The sequence below is a fragment of the Sinohyriopsis cumingii genome, chromosome 8 (genome assembly GCF_028554795.1).
Source record: "Sinohyriopsis cumingii isolate HCF-2022 chromosome 8, ASM2855479v2, whole genome shotgun sequence".
In the NCBI taxonomy this organism is placed as follows: domain Eukaryota; kingdom Metazoa; phylum Mollusca; class Bivalvia; order Unionida; family Unionidae; genus Sinohyriopsis; species Sinohyriopsis cumingii.
In genome coordinates, this window is record NC_142968.1 from 10,126,769 (window position 1) to 10,152,878 (window position 26,110).

Consider the following 26,110-nt stretch of genomic DNA (forward strand, 5'->3'; position numbering starts at 1 on the left):
CCAAATATATAAAATGTAAAAAAATTATCAGCTCTTTTTTTATACAATTTACCTCTGTAGTTCAGGAAGTGAAAATGACCAAATGGAGCTAGCACTTTTTTGAAAGGTGCACATCTGGAGTAAGGCCAAGCTGTATACTCTATAACCCATATTACACCCATCAATCATACACCAAAATAAAGGGAATTAAAGGTTCTTTGAATTATACCTAAGATGTACAAGGTTATTTTTAAATAGCCAGTATAACCAGTGAGGAAGGCTGATGGAAATTCTTTTTCTTTAAAATTCTAAGCCTGTGCAAAATACGAAACTGTAGAGCACCACCTATACACAATGACAACATCAAAGCACCAGTCTCTGATAAATCATCTCATTCCATCTGTATACACAATAACAACATCAAAATACCAGTTTATGATAAATCATCTCATTTCCTTTGTACACATGACAACATCAAAGTACCAGTCTATATTAAATCATTTCATTTCCTTTGTACACATAATGACAACATCAAAGTACCAGTCTATAATAAATCATTTCATTTCCTCTGTACGCACAGACAACATCAATGTACCAACCTGTGATGAATCATCTTATTTCCTCATAGTACCAGAATATAAATTATCTTATACCCCCTGTGCATATAATGCCAGTATCAGTGAGGTAGTGTTTGCCAACGCCCTTGTCAGTTTGAACCAACGTAGTGATTTTGAAAATGAAAAGCATCAAGGATATAACAATTACATAAAATTTAGCCATTTCATTGATTCATTTACAATTTCTAACCTTATTGTCCCTGGTGTCCCTAACAGTGTCATCTTATTAGCATTTAATGCCAGACCGGAGTTTTCTGTGTGAACAATATGCCTGCTTGCTGTTGTTTTCTGGTTCTTGAAAAGTTCATTTTCATTGAAGGGTTGAAATCCTTGGACTACATGTACCTAAAAGGCAAACACTGTATCCATTATTTGCAATGTCTCGTTTTAATATTTCTATTTAAAAAATTGAACAAAATAACTCTTATGTAGAGTGCATCATATGAATGTAACTCTAAAAGTTATAGAAAAATATACATACTTTTTTGGAACCTATCAAAGATGATGAACCAGATCACTCCAGTTGTTTTGAAAAATAGACTTGCCTGTGCAAATATGGTCACCATGTTAGTTAAGGAACTCCAGATTGGTTTAAAACATGAACAAGAGGACAGTTTTAGGGACAGTCAGATTAAAATTATGATGAATGAAATGAAAGATTTTTGTGCAGTTTTATATTCACAAGGATTTTATTTTATGTCAAACTACTAGGGTGTTTGGTAGCAAATAGTGTAGTCTAGTCTGTGATTAATCATCTCAGGGTGGTCCAACATATTCAACACTGTGGGCCACATGGACCAAAGAAATATAAAGTTTGCGGGACTCGCACACAAACACACATACATACACACACACATAAACACACACACACACACACACACACACATTGAAATTATACTATGATTATAGAACTGACCTTTTATATGAACACAGGCCACAAAGAAGTCACAGTCCACATTTGGCCCATAGGCCTGTAGTTGGACCATTCTGGATTAGTCACAGTCCACATTTGGCCCATAGGCCTGTAGTTGGACCATTCTGAATTAGTCACAGTCCACATTTGGCCCATAGCCTGTAGTTGGACCATTCTGAATTAGTCACAGTCCACATTTGGCCCGTAGGCCTGTAGTTGGACCATTCTGAATTAGTCTCAGTCCACATTTGGCCCATAGGCCTGTAGTTGGACCATTCTGAATTAGTCACAGTCCACATTTGGCCCATAGGCCTGTAGTTGGACCATTCTGAATTAGTCACAGTCCACATTTGGCCCATAGGCCTGTAGTTGGACCATTCTGAATTAGTCACAGTCCACATTTGGCCCATAGGCCTGTAGTTGGACCATTCTGAATTATCTCATTCTATCTGGGCTGATAATGATGCCAGGCAACAACATACTGATGTTTTTGTTACCACTAAGATTCCATAGTATATGGTGAATATGATATTTTCTTAAAAGGATAACATAATAAATAAGCCACTCCTGTACATTTTATGTGTTCCATACCTAATGTGCAATAATGCCTTGGTAGCATGCTTCCACTGGCCGTAGTACAGTGTTGTTGATTATGTTTTGATTTTTGTGGTGAAGGTCTTATTAATAAATTATTCAGCCAAGACTGGCACCAAGTAATATATGTCTGTGACTCTGGCACAAATAATAATATGCCTGATATGCAAGGGTTACCTGTTTTGCATGTTTAAATTGGCAGCTGCATAATTAATTTGATGATCACAGGCAAGTCACTGCACACTTGTTTATAACATTCATATAATTACTTTAATTTTAGGTAAAGTTTACAAGAAAAAAGAAGAGCCTAAACCAGTGGAAGACTCTGAAATTGAAACAGAGTGGGATGAGATTTTAAAACAGGCCTCAGAAGAAGAACTAGTGGATTTAGCAGGTACTTGATGACATGGACTCCTTCTTATATCCGACTTATAAGCAGTGCTTAGCTCGAGATGAAATAAGGAACCAACACTATTAAGGCTATTTAATTGTCACCATCAGTCTGCCTGTTCTTCTGTAATTATTCTCTCACCTACTTTCAATCTTCCCTTGGCCTGGTCCCTTTCAAGGGTTTAAATGCACTGTCTTGCAGACAAGTTGAGTCTAACTGCAAACAGTTTTGTACCCCTGATCTGCTGCCTCATATTGTGTACTAGATAGATTTGGGTGTGTGTTGTTTGTTTACTGGTTACTCCTAACAAACTGCATATATCCAGATTGGCCAACGCATTCTGATGTTACAGTGGCAGATTTGGTTTTGTGGAATTTTGCAGTTGAACTCCGCTTGTAATTGAGTATAGATATTTCATATTCCAATTACAGTGTATTGTATTTGTAATGAAACTTTTAATACACAGCATTACACCTCACTCATCATATTCGGGGCGGGGGGGGTAGCTGGTAGGAAGAAGATCGGGAATGATGCATTTTTCATGGGCATTATGTAAGCATTTGACAAGAGTGGGAATTTGGAGATGGTGAGTCATTGACAGTCACATGAAATTAGTATATACCCAGCTCACACCTTCCTATGCAAATGCATCACATTTGCTGATCCAGGAAATTGTTTAATTTATTGGGTTAGATGCAACATGGCATTTTTAATCAGAACCATTTAACATAGTTTGAGAACTACTTTTAAAGATGCCTAGAAATGGTGGACACATCAAAATGCAATTTCCTTGAAATAGCTCATTTACAATGCAGACCCTTAACAGAACTTTTTATCAAGCCTTTAAAGTCATTGAAAAAAAGGGAAAGTATTTTCCTGGATCAGGTCAACTCTGTCAGCTGTGTCACATATCGGATCTGGAACAAGGATGTTGTTGAGGGAGAAATTGATGTCATCAAGTTCCTTGAAAGATGATTGTTGTTTTGGGGTTTAACACCATATCCATGTACTCTGGTCCTGTGGACTACACAATACATATCCATGTACTCTGGGTCTGTCAACTGCACTGTACATATCCATGTTCTCTGGGCCTGTGGAATTCACTTTGCATATCCATGTACTCTGGTGCTGTGGACTGCACTGTACATATCCATGTACTCTGGTGCTGTGGTCTGCACTATACATATCCATGTACTCTGGTCCTGTGGTCTGCACAGTACATATCCATGTATTCTGGTCTTGTGGACTGCACTTTACATATCCATGTACCCTGGTCATATGGACTGCAATATACATATCCTTGTACTCTGGGTCTATGAAAAGTACCACAGTTATCTTTTTGTTGCATCCTATTTTTTTTCCATGGCATCAAGTGTTCATGATTCAGTATGACGTTATTTTAAAATTAAGAATGAATTTAGTATGAACAAAACTGTTACACCATGCTTACCATTAATAGTTCATTCACTGCCAAGGTCCCATTCATAAATTAAGAATGAATTAAGTATGAACAAAACTGTTACACCATGCTTACCATTAATAGTTTATTCATTGCCAAAGTCCCATTCATAAATCCTTACCTTTATGATGTAACAGTATGCACAAGCTTAAGTTATAATTTTATATGTGTTCATCCGTGTTACTTGTAAAGATTTGTACAATATTCTTAATTAAAACGTAATTTCTTTCCAAACAGTTCCTTCGTAATTCACAAATAGTAGTTAAATTTGTAATAGCAATCAAATATCTTTCTTTTTCAATGGGATGTCTATAATAAATAAATTACATTGTATTGTTGGAAATTGTGGTCTAGCCTGAAGTACTTTGGGCTTACAAGTTGACATCATTGTGTTGAAGTGGTAGTGTTATTGGTCTTCAAATTTAGCAGTTAATTTGTGACAGATATTAAAAGATGGCATAAATAACAAGCTTGATAATGCTCAGACCCTTTAGTAATAATAGCAATATTGCACTTAGCCGTTTTCATTAAGGCACTGCACCCAGCTCTCCTTAGCTGGTGCCATGTCATCTTGGTTTTTAAAAAAAGGTTAAAAATCTAAATCAGACACAGACACACACACACACATGCATGGACACGTTTTGAATGCATAAAAATACCAGATCTTTGTCAGAGGTTGTCCCAGGAAGATACTTGACCATCTTTAAATTACACTTAGAGGCAACACTACACATGAATCACCTGTTCTGTCCCACTGTCCATCCATTGACAATTGTTAATTGATATCCTTGTATCATATCTTGTCATGACATCATTTATTAATTATATAACAAAATTGTTTTATTCAGATTCTTCTCTTGGAGAAAATTAATAAGAACTGTAAACTTATTACAACTACAAAGACTGTTCTTTTTTTTAAAAAATATAGGATTAACGTCCTTGTAAATCTCGTAGATTTTAAATAGCTCTGCTGACATTTTGATTTTTACCATAAGAAAAAAGTATTGTAGATAAAAAGTATGTCATAAGCATATCCAGTTTTTAATTATGACAGTGTTGACATAGTTTGGTGCTTCCTATTTATAAAGATGACCATGGTATAGTACTCACTGGTGCCTGGAGCGGCCAAGTGGTCTAAAGCCCTCTCCATTACGGATCACTGCCATCTCACCTCTGTCTGCATGGGTTCGAGTCTCGGATTCAGCCAAATGTGGTTATGTGAGAAAGATTGCCAGTAGCTTTTCGTGGGTCTGTGGTTCTTTCCGGGGTTTTCCCGGGTTCTTCTTCCACCATTAATACTGGCTGCCATGTATAGCCTATCATATGCTGAAAAATGACATTAAACCCTACAACAACAACAGTACTAACTCATTCTAACTGTCCATGGTACAGACTTACTTATAACACTGTCCAGGGTACAGTACTCACTGATTATAACACTGTCCATGGTACATTACTTACTCATTATAACACTGTCCCTGGTACAGCACTTACTCATTATAACACTGTCCCTGGTACAGCACTTACTCATTATAACACTGTCCCTGGTACAGTACTTACTCATTATAACACTGTCCCTGGTACAGTACTTACTCATTATAACACTATGTTACAGTACTCCCTTATTGTTTAGCTGTCCATGGTACAGTACTCCCTCATCGTAACACTGTCCATGGTACAGTACTCACAACAGTGCCCATGTTACAGTAATTACTTGTTATAACAAGGTTACAGTACTCTCTTATTATTTAGCTGTCCTTGTTACATTACTTGCTCATTATAACACTGTCCATGGTACATTACTCACTCATTATAACACTGTCTCTGGTACAGTACTTACTCATTATAACACTGTTTCAGTATTCCCTTATTATTTAGCTGTCCATGGTACATTACTCGCTTCATTATAACACTGTCCCTGGTACAGTACTTACTCATTATTACACTATGTTACAGTACTCCCTTATTATTTAGCTGTCCATGGTACAGTACTCCCTAATCATAACACTGTCCATGGTACAGTACTCACTCACAACAGTGCCCATGTTACAGTACTTACTCATTATAACACTGTTCATGTTACAGTACTCCTGCTTTATAAACCTGTCCATGGTACAGTACTTCATTAAAACTATTCATGGCCTAGTACCCCCTCATAAAATACTGTCCATGGTGCATTACTCTCATAACATTATGGTACAGTACTCCTTCATCATAACACAGTCTGTGTGAGCAGTGGAATATAAAACCTTATAGAGACACTGCCTTATTATGATGTATATTATACATATAACTTGACTACCAGTTAATGAGATTTGGTGCCATGACCATGCCAATTAATGAAATTGGAACCAGGACCATGCCAGTTAATGAAATTAGAACCTTGATCATACCAATTAATGTAATTGGAACCAGGACCATGCCAATTAATGGAATTGGAACCAGGACTATACCAGTTAATGAAATTGGAACCAGAACCATACCAATTAATGGAATTAGAACCACAACCGTACCAATTAATGGAATTGGAATTATGAATATAAATTAATGGATTGGAACCAAGACCATATCAATGAAATTAAAACAGTGACCATTTCATTTAATGGAATTGGAACCATAACAATACCAATTAATGAAATTGAGGCCATAACCATACATACCAATTTATGAAAGTGGAATGATGACCATACATACCAATTAATGGAACTGGGACAGTGACCATACCAATTAATGAAATTGGAACGATGACCATACATACCAATTAATGGAACTGGGACCTTGACCATACCAATTAATGAAATTGGAATGATGACCATACATACCAATTAATGGAACTGGGACCTTGACCATACCAATTAATGAAATTGGAATGATGACCGTACATAACAATTAATGGAACTGGGACCTTGACCATACCAATTAATGAAATTGGAATGATGACCATACATACTAATTAATGGAACTGGGACCTTGACCATGCCAATTAATGAAATTGGAATGATGACCATACATAACAATTAATGGAACTGGGACCTTGACCATACCAATTAATGAAATTAGAATGATGACCATACATACCAATTAATGGAACTGGGACCTTGACCATACCAATTAATGAAATTGGAATGATGACCATACATACCAATTAATGGAACTGAGAACCTTGACCATACCAATTAATGAAATTAGAATGATGACCATACATACCAATTAATGGAACTGGGACTTTGACCATACCAATTAATGAAATTGGAATGATGACCATATGTACCAATTAGTGGAACTGGGGCCATGACCATACCAATTAATGAAATGGAGCCACGACCATAACTATCTTATAATAGGAACTGCGTTATAATAAAAAGTCTTATAGTGAAGGAGTTATATATTGTCTGGTATTGAATGTTCTGGACTTCAAACCTCTTTTGTCAGTAGAATGTTTTGGTCTCACATTGTAAAATGTAAGACGTAAGTTATGCATTACTGGCATCATCAGAGAAATGAAAGACAGGTATCATATTAGTGGGATCGTTAGAGAAACATGATACATAGGTATCACATTGTTGGCATTATCAGAGGTTATATGTTGAACATTTTGTTGAAAGTTACATGTCTTCTACATTGGTCACTTTATTTAATGGAAACTTGTATAATATTGTTCTCCCCACGTTTATACTTTGCAGTGGTAAGGCTTCCGGTTTTGTGTTAACAGAAAGCTATGCTATCATAGAGCTGATTATTTCTGTGATTTTCGCCTTATCTTCTATAATACATTTCCCAAGTATGTGGTCCATAATTCAAGATATGAATTTTACCAATAGAGAAGGTATGCACAAAGTATTGTGATCTCAGTCAATGTGCAAAACATCCATCTGAGTGTATAGATGCACATTGAATTTGGCACCTAATTAGAGGATCATTATTTCTACAAAAAGCTATTTGCATACTGAATGAGCTTATGCAACACTGTTGATGTTAGAGCCGGTTGCTAAAATTACAGCTAAAACAAGAGGAGATTAATAATAGAAATCTGCTGGGATAAATAGGTCAGCTGGGATAAATAGGTCAGCTGGGATATAAAACCTTTGAAAAATGAGGCACATTATGCTGAACTTTTGTCTTAGTGCTGTTCTTTTCATATGGTGCACGTTAATCTTAAAAATTTGTATTGTCATTGACATTTTGTGTTACAGCTGTTCTTGGTTTTCATGGAATGCTAAACCAGACTCAGTACTATGCATCATGGGAAGGGAAGGAGATTGAAGCTGGTGGTGGATTCAAAGGTCAGTCACATTAATCCATTTTCAGATGTTTTTAGATGGCTTTAAAGCAAACCTTGTATTGATGGCACACGCAAACATACATCACAGAGTGAGCTTATGGTAAGAGCAATACGCAGACAAATTTTGACTCATTATTTGAAAATAAATTATATTACATTATTTTCACACAATAATAACTTTCTTTTTATTTACACATGGCAACTCGTTTTGAAGCTTTTAGTAGTCTGAGCATTAATTTTAAGAGATTTAGGGTAGTTTTCAGTTGTGAAAATGTTTTCATTTCTGATCAGTACTTGAAAAGACAAAAATGTAAATTAAAAGAAATAATACTTAAGTAATGTTTAAACAGCAAGCGTTTTCACATCTTAATATGTTCACTTTCAGTCTGAAAAGACTCTTATTTGAAATGTTAGCCTAGGAAAGATACTGACAACAGAAATTATGCATTTGAACAGGGGTAGCCAAAGCTGCAGATCTGTTGCCACTCCCAATGGAGCCACCCAATCCCACAGATGTGGAGGACAGTCTGAAAAGGATAAAGGAGAATGACCAGAAACTGAAACACCTTAATTTAAATAATATCAAGGTGAGAATGCTATTCATATAAAATAGGTTATTGCATGATTTAGAATTTGAATTGTATTTTTGTAGTTCTACTACCTATAGACCAGAAGATTTTATGGTATGGCCTGTTGTCTGCCATCTGTCCATCCGTTAACAGAAGCTTATTATTGTTCCTCCTCTTAAACTGCTTTGAAGATTGCCATGAGTGCTTTCAAAACACTTTCATTCCATTTTCTAGTTGGTCCAAAATGAAAATAGCACAGTTCGGTCATCAAACATGGCTGCAACAGTGGCCATCTTTAAATGTTTATCACTACTCTGGATTTGTTTTTAAAAAATCTCATTGTCACTGCTTCATTTGAATTAACGCTCATATCAACATAAGGTTTTGACTGAAAGACTTCTGATGCCTAGTTGTTCATACACGAAAGTGATGCTGGTCTGACATCCATTATGACTGCTGTTGCAGCCATCTTGAGAATCATGTTGTCTCTAATTCTAATTCTCATGAACAGAAAGTCGTATTGACATTGGGTTTTCACCAGAAAAATTCTTTTGATGTCCAGCTGGTCTTAAATAAACTTGGTGCCAATCTGCCGTCCAATATGGCTGCCACAGCAATCATCTTGAAATTTTGTTATCAGTACTCCTGAATAGATTTGTGGATCAACATGGGTATTCCTTAAAATACGTCTTATAATGTCTAGTTGAACCTAAGTGAAAATGATGCTAGTCTTATATCCAATATGGCCACCATAGCAGCCAGCTTGAAAATATTTTGCTATCACTGCTCCTGAACAAAAGAGCTAGTTTGAAAATCTTGCTATTGATGTAGAATATCAGAACATGTTTAAACACTTGGCATTGGAAAGGAAGAATAGCCTTATTTTGACTTCCTGCAAATTCTTTTCAGGCTGTAGTTTGAGTTTCATCAAGGGAATCGTGTTTTATAGAGTTATATCCATTTGAAAAGGACAAAATTTATGACTTCCTTAGAGTTATCTCAATAAAACTATTACCATGATTTCATTTATTTTCCTCATCATTTTTTGCCTTTTTACGGAAAGTAACATTTTTATCAGGACCTCAATGTGGGAAGTTATAAAGGTAGTCATATTGTTTCTGCAAAAGGATCATATATGGGGTCCTGTCATTTTTGCAGAAAGGTCATTATAAAAGTGTCTTATTATTTCTTCACAAAGATCATTAATCTGTTGGGTCCTATTTCCACACAAGGATCTATATTTGATTGGGTCCTATTTCTGCAAAATGATCATTATTTAATTTGGTCCTATTTTTACACAAAAATCATTATTTGATTGGGTCCTATTTCTACACTTGGATCATAATTTGATTGGGTCTTATTTCTACACAAAGATTACGATTTGACTGGATCCTGTTTCTGCACAAAAGGATCATTATTTGATTGTTTCCTATTTCTATGCAAAGATCATTATTTGATTTGGTCCTGTTTCTACACAGTGATCATTATTTAATTGGGTCCTATTTCTACACAAAGATCATTATTTGATTGGGTCATATTTCTACATAAAAAGATCATTATTTGATTGGGTCATATTTTTACACAAAGATCATTATTTGATTGGGTCTTATTTCTACACAAAGATCATTATTTGGTTGGGTCCTATTTCTACACAAGGATCATTATTTGATAGGGTCCTGTTTCTACACAAGGATCGTTGTTTGATTCAGTCCTGTTTCTTCACAAGGATCCTTATTTGATTCAGTCCTGTTTCTACACAAAGATCATTATTTGATTGGGTCCTATTTCTACACTTGGATCATTATTTGATTGGGTCTTATTTCTACACAAAGATCATGATTAGACTGGATCCTGTTTCTACACAAAAGGATCATTATTTGATTGGGTCCAATTTCTATGCAAAGATCATTATTTGATTTGGTCCTGTTTCTACACAATGATAATTATTTAATTGGGTCCTATTTCTACACAAAGATCATTATTTGATTGGGTCATATTTCTACACAAAAGGATCATTATTTGATTGGGTCCTATTTTTACACAAAGATCATTATTTGATTGGGTCTTATTTCTACATAAAGATCATTATTTGGTTGGGTCCTATTTCTACACAAGGATCATTATTTGATAGGGTCCTGTTTCTACACAAGGATCGTTGTTTGATTCAGTCCTGTTTCTTCACAAGGATCCTTATTTGATTCAGTCCTGTTTTACACAAAGATCATTATTTGATTGGGTCCTGTTTCTATACAAAGATCATTATTTGATTGGGTCATATTTCTACACAAAAGGATCATTATTTGATTGGGTCCTGTTTATACACAAGGGTCAATATTTGATTAAATCCTGTTTCTCCACAAGGATCATTATTTGATTGTGTCCTATTTCTACACAAATATCGATATTTGATTGGGTCATGTTTCTACACAAAAGGATCATTATTTGATTGGGTCCTGTTTATACACAAGGGTCAATATTTGATTAAATCCTGTTTCTACACAAGGATCATTATTCAATTGGGTCCTATTTCTACACAAAAATCATTATTTGTTTGGGTCATATTTCTACACAAAAGGATCATTATTTGATTGGGTCCTGTTTATACACAAGGGTCAATATTTGATTAAATCCTGTTTCTACACAAGGATCATTATTTGATTGGGTCCTATTTCTATACAAAGATCATTATTTGATTGGGTCCTATTTTTACATAATGATCATTATTTGATTGGGTCCTCTTTTTACAAAAAAGAATCATTATTTGATTGTGTCCTATTTCTACACAAATATCGATATTTGATTGGGTCCTATTTCTTCACAAGGATCATTATTTGTTGGGGTCCTGTTTCTACACAAAAAGATCATGATTTGACTGGGGCCTGTTTCTGCACAAAAAGATCATTATTTGATTGGGTTCTGTTTCTACACAAGGATCATTATTTGATTGGGTCCTGTTTCTAACACATGGATCATTATTTAATTTGTCCTATTTCTACACAAAGATCATTATTGTTTTTGCATAAAGAACATTATAAAATTGTTCTGTTATCTTTGTAGAAAGATCTCTTTAGATTCTAAAGTTTTTGTCACCTCCACAAAATTCATGAAAATTTGAACCCCTTAAAAATGATGAACTCACATCAATTCAGTGGTTGATGTATTGGAATAATTTGGAAGGCATTTTTACAGTACATAATCTAAATATTACAAATGAATGAAATATTGCCTTCTAAAACTTAGAGAATACAGTTTTCCTGGTCAAAGAGGAAATTGCTGGTAACAAGAAATAGCATACTGGTACTGAATCAAAATGCTTAGTCTATGAATTTAGCATTATTTTGCCACCACCATTTAGTTAATCCAAGTCAGTTTGGATTTGTCATTGTCACAACAATGTAGCTAATCCAAGTCAGTCTGAATTTATCATTCTATTGTCACAACAATTCGGCTAAATTAAAATTCAGTTTGGATTTATCATTATATTATCACCACCATTCAACCGCTCCAGTGTCGATGTGGTTAGAGCATCCGCCTTGGATGTGGCAGGTCATGGGTTCAGTCCCTGGACGAGTCATACCAAAGATTACAAAAATGGTACCAGCATGATGTCCCAGTGCTAGACATCACTATAAACTGTCACACTGCAGAAATCATAGCGATATGACTGAACAATTGTTAAAGCTATGTTACAATTCCAAATCACGCACACACACACACACACATATTTACATACACCACCACCACCAGGGGCCCTTCTCTATAATCAACAGATTTATGCTGATAACTGAATTTTTTTGCACAACTCCCACAAAATCAACCCTGGGAGAGTACAAAATAGCACCCACCACGTAGTGACATGGTGGGATTGTGTACATGAATTTTCAGTTATCATTATATTTTTCCATTGGATTTTGAGCATCATCAGTTGGAGCTTAACTTACTATATGTGTTATAAGTTATATAAAGTCATTAATATTTGGAAATCCAGAAATAGCTAACACAGGGGTCGTGGCATATTCACTGTCCATTTTTTCCTTATTATTATCCCTGATAAAGTCAGGAGAATGCAAGTAACCTGACAAAGTCAGAAAAGCAAGAATATTTTTTTTAAAAAAAACAAGAAAAGCAGCCAATTTTTTAACATTTATTGCTGTAATGAATTGCCAACTGAACTTAGATACAAAGACACAGTGATCACATTCAAGAGGGCTCTCAAAACTCATTTATTTCGACTGCAAGAACAAACTTAAAGACCTAATAATGTTTCCTACCTTAAATATTCTCAGCATGTTTTTTTAATGTTTTCTGATTTCATGGTGTTTGTTTTTGTAATCTTATCCTTATATGTTTTTTATCTTATAGGTGTTGTCTAATGTTGTAAAGCACTTAGAGCTTCTAAAGATTAGGCGCTGTACAAAGTCCTCATTATTAGTATTATTATTGTAAGCTTACTGATCACTGGCACAGTTATTTCCCTTGATGTTGTCCAAGGACATTTAATTTTTCTGTTTTAAGATAGGAGTGTTTTCTGTCTTACTTCAGGAGTGAAGTACTGAAATATTATTCATTGTTTGAATGCTGATTTGGTTACATGTCGTATGAGAGATTTTAAAAAAAAAAAACACAAAAATCCAACCCAAAAAATAATTCATTTATATGTGAATGCTATTGTAAAATACAAGCAAGGCTACTCACTAATCTCTCTAGGTATCCTTGACAGAGTTATCTCCCTTAATCTGGAGTGTTTTTGCAGACAAAGCCAAAGTAGATTCAGGAGTGGCGTTATCTGCCTCTGGCACAGTCAGGAGATACTGAAATGTTAATGTTAGTTTTTGTTTGTATTTCTTTGAAAATGCTGATCTGGTTATTTTATCTGCAACATTTTATACCGAAGCTGGAAAAATGCAAAAATATTTGCCAGCTGCATATATCGATGGAATTTCTAGATTGTGTCAAGGAACATGGAGCTATGATGAAAGATGTTGCTGAGATGAAAAAGAAATTAAGATATCCAATAAGGGTGAAAACAATAACTGGCGAGATTTTGTACAAATCGAAATATAATAAAAGTGAGCTCTGATAGAAATCTTTGATCATAATGAACATGCATGGACAATAGCTGTAACAGTATTTCCATGAAATCAAACTGCTAAATTCTATAATGGTGATATGTTTGATTTTGTCAGAAATATCAGTAAGAGTGACCCTATATCCATGTGGTTGATTGAAAGTTCTGAATGTGGAAATTATGATCAGTTTGTATGACCTAGCTGAGCCATTTACCATGCAGAATATCTCCACGAAGAAATGAAAAATCTTGTGTTGAAATATGCTGATAGTGCAAAATAATTACTCAGTAATTGCTTTACTGTTCCATCAGTTGCCAGCCACTTTGCCAAAGAGAAATATTCATGGTCACCGACAAGATCAGAATTTCTTGAAAGACACGGTGGATTATGGAGTACTAAATACGATTTTTAAAAATGATAATTCAAGAACAGATTCTTTACATATACTCTTAGCTATTTTTTTATCTTTAATCCAATTGTGTTGATTTTATTTAGTATATATATCAATGAAAATGGAAAACATAACTTCATAAATGCATTAATTTTCCATTTCCATTGCAAATGAAAGTAACAGAAAGGAAACAATTAATAGAAGTCATAAGTGCATAGTCATAATGCATTCTATGACCATGAAAAGTAACATTTCGATGACCATGAACAAGTTACAATGAAATTTGCATTTTATATGACCATGTGCATGTAACATTTCTATGACCATGAACAAGTAACAGTGAGATTTGCATTTCTTTGGCCATGAAAATTAACAATGTGATTAAATTTTGAATTTCTTTGACCATGAAAAGTAACAATGAGATTTGCATTTCTATGATGGTCACCATGAAAAGTAACAATGAGATTTGCATTTCTATGACCATGAGAGGTAACAATGAGATTTGCATTTCTATGACCATGAAAGGTAACAATGATATTTGCATTTCTGTGACTATGAAAGGTAACAATAAGATTTGCATTTCTATGACTATGAAAGGTAACAATAAGATTTGCATTTCTATGACCATGAAAGGTAACAATGAGATTTGCATTTCTATGACCATGAGAGGTAACAATAAGATTTGCATTTCTATGACTATGAAAGGTAACAATAAGATTTGCATTTCTATGACTATGAAAGGTAACAATAAGATCTGCATATCTATGACCATGAAAGGTAACAATAAGATTTGCATTTCTATGACCATGAAAGTTAACAATGAGATTTGCATTTCTATGACCATGAGAGGTAACAATAAGATTTGCATTTCTATGACTATGAAAGGTAACAATAAGATTTGCATTTCTATGACTATGAAAGGTAACAATAAGATTTGCATTTCTATGACCATGAAAGGTAACAATAAGATTTGCATTTCTATGACTATGAAAGGTAACAATAAGATTTGCATTTCTATGACCATGAAGAATAACAGTGAGATTTGCATTTGTGTGACTATGAACAAGTAACAGTGAGATCTGCATTTCTATGACCATGAAAGGTAACAATAAGATTTGCATTTCTATGACCATGAAAGGTAACAATAAGATTTGCATTTCTATGACCATGAAGAATGACAATAAGATTTGCATTTCTGTGACCGTGAAGTTGAACAAGTATCAATGGAATTTGCATTTTATGTGACCATGAACAAACCCGCAACCATAGATTGATGAACTTTTTTGTGTATGTTCACATTGTCTACCATTACTGTTTTTAGAAGGACCGAATTCGTCAATGCTCACACGTGGATGACGAACGATACTACAGCTACTACATTTTCACTCACCCGCCCAACATGCAACTTTGTATTCACGCTATCAAGTCAGTTGGCCCCGGTCCATATTCATCCCTCTGCATCAGTTCAAGTTAGTCACCCTGCCTCCACTATATTCCGGCTGGCAGCCGGCAGATTTGAATTTTGAAGCCAGGTACTTGTGAGCCGGATATGCAATGGTGTGAGGTCCTGAGGCTGAATGCCACAATTGTCAATTTCGAATGTAGCTCGCATGACGTCAATTAACTACCGGTATTCAGGCTCGGTACACAGTGCTTGTGCGCGTAGGCTGTCTATAGGAGCTGTGCCTCAACTGCAGGCTACATAAACACAGACATTTCTAAATAATCTTGTATTCTTTTTAATTGTAGATTCGAGTTTAAATAATTTCTTTCTGTTTAATTTGAAAAATGCCGAAACGAAAGTCTTACACAGCCAACTTCAAGCTAACTGCCATTGCGTATGCTGAAGTGCATGGCAATAGAGCCACAGGCAGAAAATTTGATATTGATGAGAGTGTAATCCGAGGTTGGAGAAAAGAAAAAGGAACGTTGGAGAAGATGAATCCACGAAAATGTGCTCGTTGCGGACCTAAAGCAAAATGGCCTCACCTTGAAGCTGACCTGAAGCAGTGGATCATGGCCCAGCGGGAAAACAACCGATCAGTCTCGACAGTTGCCATCAAACTGAAGGCCAAACTCATGGCGGCAGAGAAGCACATTGATAATTTTAAAGGAGGAGTGCATTGGGTATATAAATTTATGAAGAGGAACCAATTGTCAGTCAGAACACGAACGACCGTCAGCCAATGTCTACCCGAGAATTGGGAGAAGAAGATGGATGATTTTCGTGAATTCGTCGCCAGGGAAATATATTGAAATATTATTACGTGTAAAAAATTTGTGATATAGCCTGCACCCTTATATAATTATATAACCCGCAAATCCCCCCCTGCGGGGTTTGTAAAATCTGGTATAACCCGCGGGATATATGCGGGAATATACGGTAATATATGTAATACTCTGAAAACATATGAACTGGAAAGAAATATATGCAACAGTGTGATAATATTTGGTGAAAAGTAATATATCTAAAGTGTGATAACAAATATTGAAGTCCACATTGATTTCTTTTGACCACTGACTTTTGATTTATTTTTTTTGCAGAATATTTCCAATGAAAGATTGATAGAGTTCTCTGAAGCATTAACAACCAATACACATCTTGAAACTTTAGAGATGGCCAATGTGAGGATGACCGATAGTGTAGCCAAGGTATGTACAATGTGAGGATGACCGATAGTGTAGCCAAGGTATGTACAATACAGCTCACAGCTAGGGTAAGCCAGGGTATGTACAATACAGCTCACAGCTAGGGTAAGCCAAGGTATGTACAATACAGCTCACAGCTAGTGTAAACCAGGGTATGTTCAATATAGCTCACAGCTAGGGTAAGCCAAGGTATGTACAATTCAGCTCACAGCTCATAGCAAGGGTAAACCATGGTATGTACAAAACAGCTTACACAAGGGTAAGCCAAGGTATGTACAATACAGCTCACAGCTAGGGTATGTACAATACAGCTCACAGCTAAGGTAAGCCAAGGTATGTACAATATAGCTTACAGCTAGGGTAAACCAGGATCTGTACAATACAGCTCACAGCTAGGGTAAACCAGGGTATGTACAATACAGCTCACAGCTAGGGTAAGCCAAGGTATGCACAATACAGTTCACAGCTAGGGTAAGCCAAGGTATGTACAATTCAGCTCACAGCTCATAGCAAGGGTAAACCAAGGTATATACAAAACAGCTTACAGCTAGGATAAGCCAAGGTATGTACAATACAGCTCACAGCTAGGGTAAACCATGGTATGTACAGTACAGCTCAGAGTAGACCAAGCTATGTACAGTGCAGTTCATGGCTCATAGATGGGGTAAACTAAGGTATGTACAATGCAATTCACAGCTCACAGCTATGGTAAATCAAGGTATATACAATGTGGTTGACAGCTCACAGCTATGGTAAACCAACATGTACAATGCATCTCACAGCTAGGGTAAACCATGATATGTATATTGCAGCTCACAGCTCATAGCTAGGGTAAACCAAGGTATGTACACAACCAGGATCAACCAAGGTATGTACAGTGCAGCTGACAGTTATGGTAAACCATGGTTTGTGCAATCCAGTTCACAGCTTACAGATAGGATAACGCTGTCCATTACGGATCACTGCCATCTCATCTTTGTCTGCGTGGGTTCGAGTCTCTGATTCAGCCAGTGTGAGAAAGCTTGCCAGTAGCTTCTTGTAGGTTGGTGGTTCTTTCCGGGGTTTTCCCAGGTTCTTCCTCCACCATTAATACTGGCCGCCATGTATAGCCTATCATGTGCTGAAAAATGGCGTTAAACCCTACAACAACAACAACTACAGATAGGATAAACCAAGGTATGTACAATTCTTCTCACTGCTTGAGTAAACCAATGTATGTACAATGCATCTCACTGCTTGAGTAAACCATGGTATGTACAATGCATCTCACAGCTAGGGTAAACCAAAGTTATGTAAAGTGCAGCTCACAGCTAAGGTAAACCAAGGTATGTACAGTCCAGTTCACAGCTCACAGCTAGTGTAAACCAAGATTATGTACAGTGCAGCTCACAGTTAGGGTAAACGAAAGTTATGTAAAGTGCAATTCACAGCTAGGGTAAACCAAAGTTATGTAAAGTGCAGCTCACAGCTAGGGTAAACCAAGGTATGTAAAGTGCTGTTCACAACTAGGGTAAACCAATGTATGTGCAATATAGTTCACAGCTTACAGCTATTGTAAACCTGCCTAGAATTTAACATAAATTTATTTGTATCTAGAAGGACTAGTAGAGTGAGTGTTATTTACTTGGCATGCTGAATCGTGACAAAACAATGACAGGCATATATCAAGATTAACTAGTCTTACGACATGAAATTATGAAAACCACGAGTCCAACTGGAAATTTACAAGTCTTAAGCTCACAAACTGCCACTAATTTAAAACTCTGTAAACTAAATGTCATTGCGCTAAGATCCAGTTTTTTCATATTGTTGTTGAAAGTTTATTAAAGGATGAATGAAAGTCCTTAGAATCAATTATAACCAAATATTCTTCAGATCATATTTGCTGAGTAAAGTGCATACAATGTTTTTTGAATAATAAAAGCAAACGAAATTCCTCATTCACCTTTGCCTTATCTGGGAGGATAACGCTTTGTTGATTCTGAATTGACAGATGAAATCCTAAACGTAAACTTCTTAACTGTATTTATGGCTTCCACCTGAGGGTAAAATAGTTGTTCTGGCATTGCACAATATATGTAAGAAAACACAATCTGCACAACAATGACAATATATCAAGATCATACTGCACTGGTAACAATATTTTCAGGTCATACTGGTAACTTTGCTGACATTGCAAACACATGAACATAGACATTTTATACAGTGACAACAGACATGGTAGGAGTATGCATTTGATTGGCCTGGGTTGTCAACACATTAGTGACTCAGTTTCTGATATATAAATCAAAATTGGTAAATAGACCATCAAGCTATTTTAGTATGTGAGAGTAATGCATATTAATGAGGTGATCATGCATTTGATTGGCTGAGGTTGTCAGTACTTTAATAACCAAATTTCTGATCATATATCAATCAAAATTGGGAAATAGGCTAAAACCATCAAGATATTTTAGTATGTGAGGAGTAATACATATTAATGAGGGTGATCTTGCATTTGATTGGATGAGGTTGCCAATACTTTAGTGACTCAGTTTCTGATGACATAAATCAAAATTGGTAAATAGGCTCAGACCATCAAGATATTTTAGTATGTGAGGAGTAATACATATTAATGAGGGTGATCTTGCATTTGATTGGCTGAGGTTGCCAATACTTTAGTGACTCAGTTTCTGATGACATAAATCAAAATTGGGAAATAGGCTCAGACCATCAACATATTTTAGTATGAGTAATATTATTGCTTATTAATAGCATGATCCAAAGAAAAAAGTTTTCATCCAGTTTCTGTAAAACTTGTTGAATGGTTTTATATTGTCAAGATCTTGAATGAGTTCAATTCTGAGATTGAGATTATGCATCTTAAAAAATAAATTTTATTGTGATATTAGTAATAATAATCAATCATATCAATTTTTGGAAGGTCGATCATGTTCTTACACTGCTGTATGAGCCTCCTTAGTGATATGATCAAGCGTGAAGTTAAATAAACCAGGTGGGCAAATATGCAGTACACTTTTGCCACTCCACCTTACTGCATTGAAGAAAATTCTTGAAACTATTTGAAGTAAGCCATGAACAGAACAACAAAATTTGTTTTGATTATGAAACTTTTTAAAAGCTTCTGTTTGAATAACGTTTAAAAAATCTTGAGTTAATCACAATGCAGTCAACAGGATTCCTGTGCTATCAAGAAAACAGAAAAGTCAGGAGTTTGTTCCTGACCTGAAAAAGTCCTGTATTTTTGCAGAAATTTGGTTAGAGTTGTGAAAAGTTTTGGAATTTTTAAAAGCTACATAGATCATTTACAGAAAGAAAAGTAATGTTAGAAACCATAACATAATTGATCAGCTGAATGCATATTTAGTATGGTTTGAGTTGAATTATCATGACTTAAAAAATAATGTCCAACGGATTCTAGCATTTAGTGACAATATAACAGCAAATGCACATGTACTGTCAGTATGTCTAGTTGAAGTGGCAAAAGTGTACTGAAAATTTAGCATGAAGATTACGTGAGGATAGTTCCATGGAAATGGAAAGAAAACAAATGTTTTAGGTAGTTCAGAAGACTGAAATATCCCACATTGAATTTGGTATTTAGACTAAATTATCCCATATTTCTTTTGGCAGTTCATTAGTTCAATGTATCTCCTATTTTTGATTTTGGCAGTTCCTTAGAATAAACGTTCCATATTCATTTTGACAGTTTATTAGACTGAAGTATCCCATATTCGTTTTCGAATTTCATTAGACCTAACTATTCATTATTCCTTTTGGCGATTTATTAGACTGAATTATCCAATATTTGTTTTGGATTTTCATTAAACTAAACTATTCATTTCGGCAATTTATTGTACTAAACTATCCCATATTGATAATGGCAGGTAATTTAATTGAAGTATCCCATATTGATAATGGCAGGTAATTAAATTGAAGTATCCCATATTGATTTTGGCAGTTCATTGGACTAAACTATATCGTTGATATTTGTCAGCTAATTAGGCTGAAGTTTCCCATATTGATTTTGGCAGTTAATTAGATTGGAGTATCCCATTTAGATTTTGGCACTTAATTAGATTGGAAAATTCCATATTGATTTTTGGAACTAATTATTTTGAAATACCTCATTGATTTTGACTGGTAATAGATTGAAGTATCCAAATTGATTTTGGCAGCTAATTAGATTGGAGTATCTCATATTGATTTTGGCAGCTAATTAGATTGGAGTATCTCATATTAATTTTGGCAGCTAATTAAATATCCAAATTTGAGTGGAATTAGAGTTTGAGTCAGAAGAATAAATGTTCTTATTCTTAGCATCTGCTTCCCTATTTCAGAACATACACTCATCAGCAAAGTACTCTTAAATAGAAGACCAGTCTAGAAATATAATACTGCACATATAGTCTTTCAACAGTTGATTGTGATGGGCATGTTCCCTTTTGTAAATAACATATCTGCATTCATTTTTTTCAGAAACTGGCAGAAGGTCTAAGAGGGAACAAGACACTGAAAACTTTAAATGTGGAGTCAAACTTCCTCTCAGGAGAAGTTATTTTGGAAATCTTGAAAGCTATTAATGTCCACAAGTCTGTTATTGAGTTACGAGTTGTAAACCAAGTAAGTAAATTCTACAGTTATGTTTGGTCTTTATTTCAGTACTATTAGAAGCTGGAACAGAGTCAACAACAGATAATTATTACATGTAACTAAAGTCTTAACCAAAGACAATTTGACAGGTTCAGCTAAATGGATTTCATTACCTGTCTTGTTTTAAACTTGCTTTCAGTTGCTGGGTATTTTCAAATTCCAACTGGTGCAAAAGTTATTGGTTTACCATAATTGGTCATTAGGCCGGTCTCATAAAATTGATTCTGATATTAAATAGATTAGAACTATTTCCATGCTAAGATTTCATGGATTTGTGAGGTCCTATTACTTGAAACAGTGTGATTAAACTTAGCATGTACTATAATGACTGTATGTCTTCGGACACTATAAGTCTTGGAACACCGTAAATTAATTTCAAAAGTATTTTTTTAATGACCTATAAATGTTGGGACACAAAATTTAAGCAATTTTTTCATGTCTTGGGACACCTTCAACATTTTTTTCTTCTACTAATTGATCAGTGTATTTTCTCGATCATAATGACATTAAAAAATAGTGACTGTTTTTGTTAAGGGACTATCATTATGAATTGTTACATAGGAATGTTATAATATGGTATAATTTGTTTGAACAGTAAATAAACATTTTTAATTTTCATCTGTTTCCTTATTATTCCTACCCAAATGTGTATAATTTTTGATCAATGATTAGTTTGTGTCCAAGATCCAGAGGCAGTTCATTCCAAGTAGCTGGGCCCAGTTCGCAAGTGAATGACGTCTATAAGACTTAATTTTAATATTAGGAATACTGCGAATACAAGTATCCGATAATGAATGTCATTTCTCACAGGAGTGTACACCTGGGTGAGATCATGTAGGTATTTCGAACCAGAAGCAGTCAGTGAAATGAAATGGAGTGAAGAGATTTTGTGTTTGATTCTACCGCATATAAGTACCCATTGAAGTTTGTGAAGAAATGGGGGTGGTATGATCTGTTCTTTGTACTCTAAGAAATACAGCAGTAAGACTTCTATTCCTGCAATATATTATCAATTTTCTGACTTTGATAGATCAATTTTCAATGACGGGATTCCAGAATTACATGATGATTGATAACAAAATATCATATGCCTTGAAAACTGTTAGATATCTGTAATTACCTGCTTATTTAAGTCAATATAGGTCAGATGAGTAACATTGACCTTTATCTTGCCTTGAAAATACACTTATTTAGTAAAGCAGTTTTACATACTATTGACTTATTTTTGACTGTGCACCTGCTTAAAAGTAGCGCCTTTTGTTTCACTTTTTTCAGAAACCAGCAGTACTTGGAAACAAAGTTGAGATGCAGATTGCCAAGTTGATTGAAGAAAATGATGTGATTTTGAGATTTGGAATTACTTTTGAATATCCAGATGCCAGGATACGAGTAGATCACAAACTTCAAGAAAACAATGATGCCTGTAAGATTTTTAAATTCAGTGTAAACTTTTCTTCACTCTTTACCAGTGTGTAATTTTAGGTTAGTCTGCACATTGGATAAAATAAAGAAAGAAAATTAAAACCTTTTAGAAAAATATTCAAAACTTTTCTAACCAATTAGTTTCTGTTAAAGGGTTGATTTAAACCCTTAAAGTGAAAGCAGTATCATTGTATTACTCTGCTGGCTGTTGTTGTTGTAGGGTTTAATGCCATTTTTCAGCACATGATAGGCTGTACATGGCGGCCAGTATTAATGGTGGAGGAAGAACCCGGGAATATCCTGGAAAGAACCACCGACTCACGAGAAACTAATGGCAAGTTTCCTCCCATGCCCACATTTTCTGAATCCAAGACTCGAACCCACTCAGACAGAGGTCAGAAGGCAGTGATCCATAACAGCGAGCGCTTTAGACCACTCAGCCACTCAGGGCCCCAACTCTGCTGGTTATAGACCTGATCAGCTTATGGGTCTTTTGTTCATTATCTGTCCGTCCATTAGCACAAGTTTGTTATGACTGTTCCTCCAAAACTGCTTTGGATTTTAGACACATTCATTCCATGGTCTTGGTTGTTCTACATGAAAATGGTACTGCTTAGACATCCAATATTTCCACCTCACTGGTCTTCTTAAAAATGTTATTATTGCTACATCTCCTGAATGGGTGGTCATTTCAATATGGAGTTAAAATGATGCTATGTTTGTCCTGAATGAAAAGAATGGTACTGATCTAATGCCAGATATGACTGTTATGACACTCCTGTTTAAAAGTTTTGTAATTGCAACACATTCTGGACCAAAAGACTTCATATTGTTTGAAATGAAAATGGTGCTGATCTGACATCCAACTGGCTGCCACACAGTGGACAACTTGAATATTTTCTGTTGTCTCTACTCCTTTTGAAATTATATTCACATCAGAATTGGATTTTAACTAGAAGACTTCTTACTGTGTCTAATTTGTCCTAAATCAAAATATGGCTAATAAGACATCCATTATGGGTACCACAATGGCCATCTTGAAAATCTTTTTATCACTTCTTTTCCTGAATTATTATTTCTTGTTCCAAACTACTTCTGAATTATTATTTAATCCATATTTAAAATATAAAAGGTATATGCAAGAATGCGATTAAGAGTGAGATTGTATCAAGTCAGAATATCTGATAATTGATGAAGAGAACTCAGAAAAGATGTGTTTTTTTTTTTAAAAAATTGTTTTTCATGTATTCATTATTTGGCAGAGTTTAATATTTACACTTTCATTTCACCCTTCAAAGAGTGAATTAATTGACCACACTGATGAATGAATTAATACAATAGGATCCAAATGTACCTTCATTATAAGGAAAATAAAATAGCATTAATTTCATCACAATAATCAAAAGAAGCTAATAGTAAATACGAAAGGCGAATCAAAATTCTGTTCAATCTCTCTCTACAAAACAAGTATACATTTATGATTAAAATGTAGGTATACAGCTAATTCTGCATGCCTAAATACATCTATTTAACATCGAGACAGTTCCGTATAAAAATTAAGTGGGAAGGTGTGGAAAAAGTTGTCTTTTCTTTCTGTGAATATTGACTGATCCACAAAAAACAAATAGATTCAACTTAGCAATGTCAAACACTGGACTAATTAGTGAAGTAATTAAAGAGTTTGAATGGCCAGACAAACAGTGGACTAATTAGTGGAGTAATTAAAGAGTTTGAATGGCCAGAAACTCATCCATATCAGCATATATAGTGGAAAAATACAATTTCCTGTTTACATGGTTACCACTTCTCTTTGTAATAATTAGGCCTACCTAATATTTTGAATGTTAAAACTTGTTGATCCCAAATTAAAATGGTGCCTCTCTGATGTCGAATATTTAGCCATCTTGAAGATCTTGTTTTTGCAACTCTAATTGAATATCGTTATGTGCAGGGGTTTTATCAGACAAGTTCTTGTTGATATTATATGAAAATGACTAACCTTCATTATGGCCACCATGGTGGCTATCTTGAAAATATTGCACTGTCTACTCCTTCCCAATAAGTGGCTGCTATACCAACAGTTTTCTCCAGCTGACTTCATACAATACCTATTTGGTCATAAATGAAACAGGTACCAGTCATACTACCAATTTGGCTGCAGTGCAAGCTGTCATAACAGCATTGTGTTCACTACTTCTCCATAATATATGGTCATTATAATGACCAAGAGTCTAATGATACCTTATTTGGCCAAAATGAAAGTCAGGCAGATCTTTCCAATATGTCCACCACAGCAGCTAGTTATCAGTGAAGAATATCAGAGATGATTTAAATGCTCAGCAGTTAAAACAGACCTTTCAACTCACACGATTTGGCCATAAGTCTTATGAAAATTACCCTTAAAATACGAACTTATGGCATACAAGCAAAAACTACTAGAAAATGATGGTTGCCAAAAAATCTGGATAATCGATGCATCCGTGTTTGATATGGATCTGGTTTTCATATTAGGATTAGTGAAATAAGTCAGCAAACCAGACTAACTTTACAGCAGCACACCAGATGCTTTAAACTGCACCTATTCATGCAAAGCAACTGCATGATCAAACTGTTGATTATAGAATTTTTTTTAATTGTGTCCAGAAAGAGATGCATGTTTAAGATGTAAGGGAAAATAAGCTTCTAAAAAGTGTTAATAATCAACACAGAAGAATAAAAAGAAGTATTCAGATTCTTGTGAATAAAAGCTAGAAAGGACACAATTACATTTATTGGACATCACATGCCAATTTCAGTATGTCTCGTGACAGGAGATATGATTGCCGTCGTCATGTGAAATGGGAAAAGACTTGTCAAGAATTATATCAAGTTGAGACATAGCAACAAGCCATTGAGTTGCATAGATTTGTTAACTATAGTTTGTGCAACTGTATTTGTGGTAAATAAAGTCTACACGTACTTTACATACTTTTCAGTTGAACATAATGTTTATCGTTGCTGCCTCGAACTTTTAATTACGTTTTCCAGCATTACAATAGCAGTTATTGATATTTTGTTATTGGTGGGATATGATGCTACATGTCTGTGACATGATTTCCCAGTGCTAGACATCACTATAAACT

General features: G+C 35.0%; 1 protein-coding gene across 1 annotated transcript in view; it reads left to right on the forward strand.

The window, feature by feature from the left end:
• LOC149792962 (tropomodulin-1-like) overlaps positions 1–26,110 on the forward strand; it is a 60,406-nt gene that overhangs the window by 25,986 nt on the left and 8,310 nt on the right. The window contains exons 4-9 of the mRNA XM_089966831.1: positions 2,384–2,497; positions 8,147–8,236; positions 8,692–8,822; positions 16,809–16,916; positions 21,393–21,536; positions 22,842–22,989. Of these exons, the coding sequence (XP_089822957.1) occupies positions 2,384–2,497; positions 8,147–8,236; positions 8,692–8,822; positions 16,809–16,916; positions 21,393–21,536; positions 22,842–22,989 (735 nt within the window). The remainder of the gene's footprint in view (positions 1–2,383; positions 2,498–8,146; positions 8,237–8,691; positions 8,823–16,808; positions 16,917–21,392; positions 21,537–22,841; positions 22,990–26,110) is intronic.